The 2,844-nt window shown below is 37.9% G+C and overlaps 1 protein-coding gene across 1 annotated transcript; it reads left to right on the top strand.

Moving 5' to 3' along the window:
* Window positions 1–1,065: 1,065 nt before the first annotated feature.
* On the top strand, window positions 1,066–2,004 carry LOC113239142. The gene has a single exon (XM_026476010.1). It carries the CDS (start codon window positions 1,066–1,068, stop codon window positions 2,002–2,004), a length of 939 nt encoding a protein of 312 aa, XP_026331795.1.
* Window positions 2,005–2,844: the final 840 nt, after the last annotated feature.

Raw genomic sequence — 2,844 nt, forward strand, 5'->3', positions numbered from 1 at the left:
CATGTTGACCGGACAAATGTGCCAAAGTAACAAAAACATTCCTTTCATAACTGAAATCCCAACACTAACTGGGAAAAGAACAGGCTATCTTTAAACGGCCGTGATGATGCGACCTCCTTCATCGTCATCTTACCTTTTATCACCCTGTTTCCTGGCTCCTGGCCTCTTACTTGAAATTTTGAATCGTTCTCTAATTCCTTTCCTTCGTTATTCTTACTTAGGTTCGCTCTATCATCACTCCTATCATAATTCATAAAGCGTGAGGACGTGTTCATGAAGTATCTTGATTTAAAACCCTAACGTCACTTGATTTACTTCTTATTCATCATTGTAATACGTATAATAAGCCCTCTTGGGGTAAGTGGACTGTTTATGAGACTATTCGTGGAGTGTTTTATTCTGTTGTGCCTCTTTATTTGAATTTCTTATTAAAACCTTTTGTTCTTTCATTTTCCACATATAATAAATTCATGTGGATCAAGCCCTAATTTTACTTTTGCTAAGGCTAAGCCACACAACTGAACATATTGTTTATAAAACATAGCCTAGAACCATTCCAAGTAAAACCTTTAATTACAAAAAACCGCCGCGAGATCAGTACATCCCATTGAGAACTACGATACTACACGCAGTACACACAGACACACTGACAAAGATCTAAAACCTATAATTCCCCTCTTTTAGCTTAAGGGGTTAATCATTTTAATCCCCTCAATACAAAATGCCCTTCAGTGATCATTAAGCTTAAAAAATCTTGATACCATGTGGTTCAGAAATCGCATATTTTGGTTCAACGCCATCTAACAACAAATTTCGGAACTACTTAAATTAGTGTTGTATAAATTTCTAAGACTTACCATGTTAGAAAGCTTGTTGTCGACGCTAAAAAAAAACAATAAAGAACCTTTTCAATTACAGCCTGAAATTTATGTTTATTAACCACAACAAGATCATATTCCGTCCGTCGACACCGGACCGTACACACGTATTTATACCACTATTATTGTTGTCTCTGTCAGTCAGTGATTCTCAAAGTTTTCAATCACAAAATAATTAATAACTAAAATGTTTAAATGTAAGCGATGTAACAGTGAATGTAGAGATGGAGTCCAGTGCTCAGTGTGTCGCTGCCATTATGACTTCCCATGCGCTGGGATCACGGAAGGGGGCTTTCGTAAACTTGGTGACAGGAAAGCCACCTGGAGATGCGCCTCTTGCAAAAACCCAACGAGTCCCAACCCACCTGTGGACTTGGACGACGTGATGGCTGAATTAAAGCGTTTGTCAGCCATAACTGCATCACTTCCGCAGCTGGCAGACAGCGTTAAGAGCATTCATACAGAGCTGGCTGAGCTGAAGAATCTAAAATCCAACCTTACGGATGTAAAGGAATCGCTTAATTATGTGCATAATTCTGTTGACACTTTATCAAGTAAGATATGCAATATCGAAAAAGAAATCCAAATACTACTCAAAACAAAAGACGAAGTTCAACATCTGCAACAGCGAATGGAGAAATTGGAGGGCTTGGTACGAGATGGGGAACGAAGATCTCGTATGAACAATATTGAGATAAAGGGAGTGCCCGTAACTCAATCTGAAAATCTGTTCCAGATTTTCGCCAAACTCGGTGAACACATTAAGTGTCCTATACCCAGGGAACAAATAAACTATATAGCTCGGATCCCCATGAGAAATGACAAAGTTAATAAAACAATAATAGTATCAGTGCATAACAGATATAACAAGGAGGACTTCGTGGCTGCAGCAAGGAAGAGCACTATTGTTCCAGCAGACCTGAATCTCTCCGGGAATAACAGGATATTTGTCAACGATCATCTCAATCTGGAGGATAAACTTCTGCTTAACAAGGTGAAGACACTGGCTAAAGAGAAGGATTTTGCGTATACGTGGGTAAAAGGGTGCAAAATATATGTGAGAAAAAGCCCTACTTCCCACGTCATAGTTATAAAATCAGAAGCAGACTTAAAAAAGTTAGTATAGTTATAATATTCTCCATATTTTTTGTTAAGTTGCTTTTCAACTGTTTAATTTATATCGTATTAGCTGAACTAATATTACGCGTTAAACGTTTGAGCTATATCGTGCTTACCTTAAATTTGTTCTTATTATTAGCTGTTTTATTACAATTTTTAAAATGGCTAAATGTTTGTGTACAATGTATTAATGACTCATGTTGTGGTTTGAGAGCCGCTGGTTTCTCGCTAACTCGCCTATCACGTGATCAGCGCGTGCGCGTGGACACTTATATTTCGCGATCATGTTATTTTACTCGAATGCTCGACGTACAGCTACCTGCTTTTGCTTCTGTTTATCTCACCTGTTGCGCTTGTTCGCTTTGGCGCACGGGTATTATAATGTTTATTACGCGAATAGGAGGTAAGCGCATTCATATTCCAGGTGCTTTGATGCTCTGTTTAGTATTTTTTAATATTTTCCTTGCGATGTCACGATGTAATTATTTTTTAACAACGTATATTTACCTAATTTGCCATTACAAGTTATGTCACTCAGTACATTATACATCTTGTTTTAAAAATGCTTGATGTTTACTACCAGAACGTACGTGGTTTACGCACCAAAACATCTGATTTCTATAGAAACATTTGTTTGAATTCGTTTGATGTCATATGTTTAACAGAAACTTGGTTGTTGGAAGGTATAAAAGACAGTGAATTATTTGACAATCGATACATCGTATGGAGGCGCGACCGGAATTATTCTAAAACTCAACAATCCTTGGGTGGTGGAATACTAGTTGCCGTACGTAAAGAGTTCAACGCTGCCGTCCAAACTAACTGGTGCTCTACTGCTGAAGATTTG

The sequence above is a fragment of the Hyposmocoma kahamanoa genome, unplaced genomic scaffold (assembly GCF_003589595.1).
Source record: "Hyposmocoma kahamanoa isolate Upper Pololo Valley unplaced genomic scaffold, ASM358959v1 99667, whole genome shotgun sequence".
NCBI lineage: Eukaryota > Metazoa > Arthropoda > Insecta > Lepidoptera > Cosmopterigidae > Hyposmocoma > Hyposmocoma kahamanoa.

Coding starts and splice junctions, on each gene's coding strand:
- LOC113239142 (XM_026476010.1), top strand. CDS start 1,066: ATGTTTAAATGTAAGCGATGTAACAGTGAATGTAGAGATGGAGTCCAG.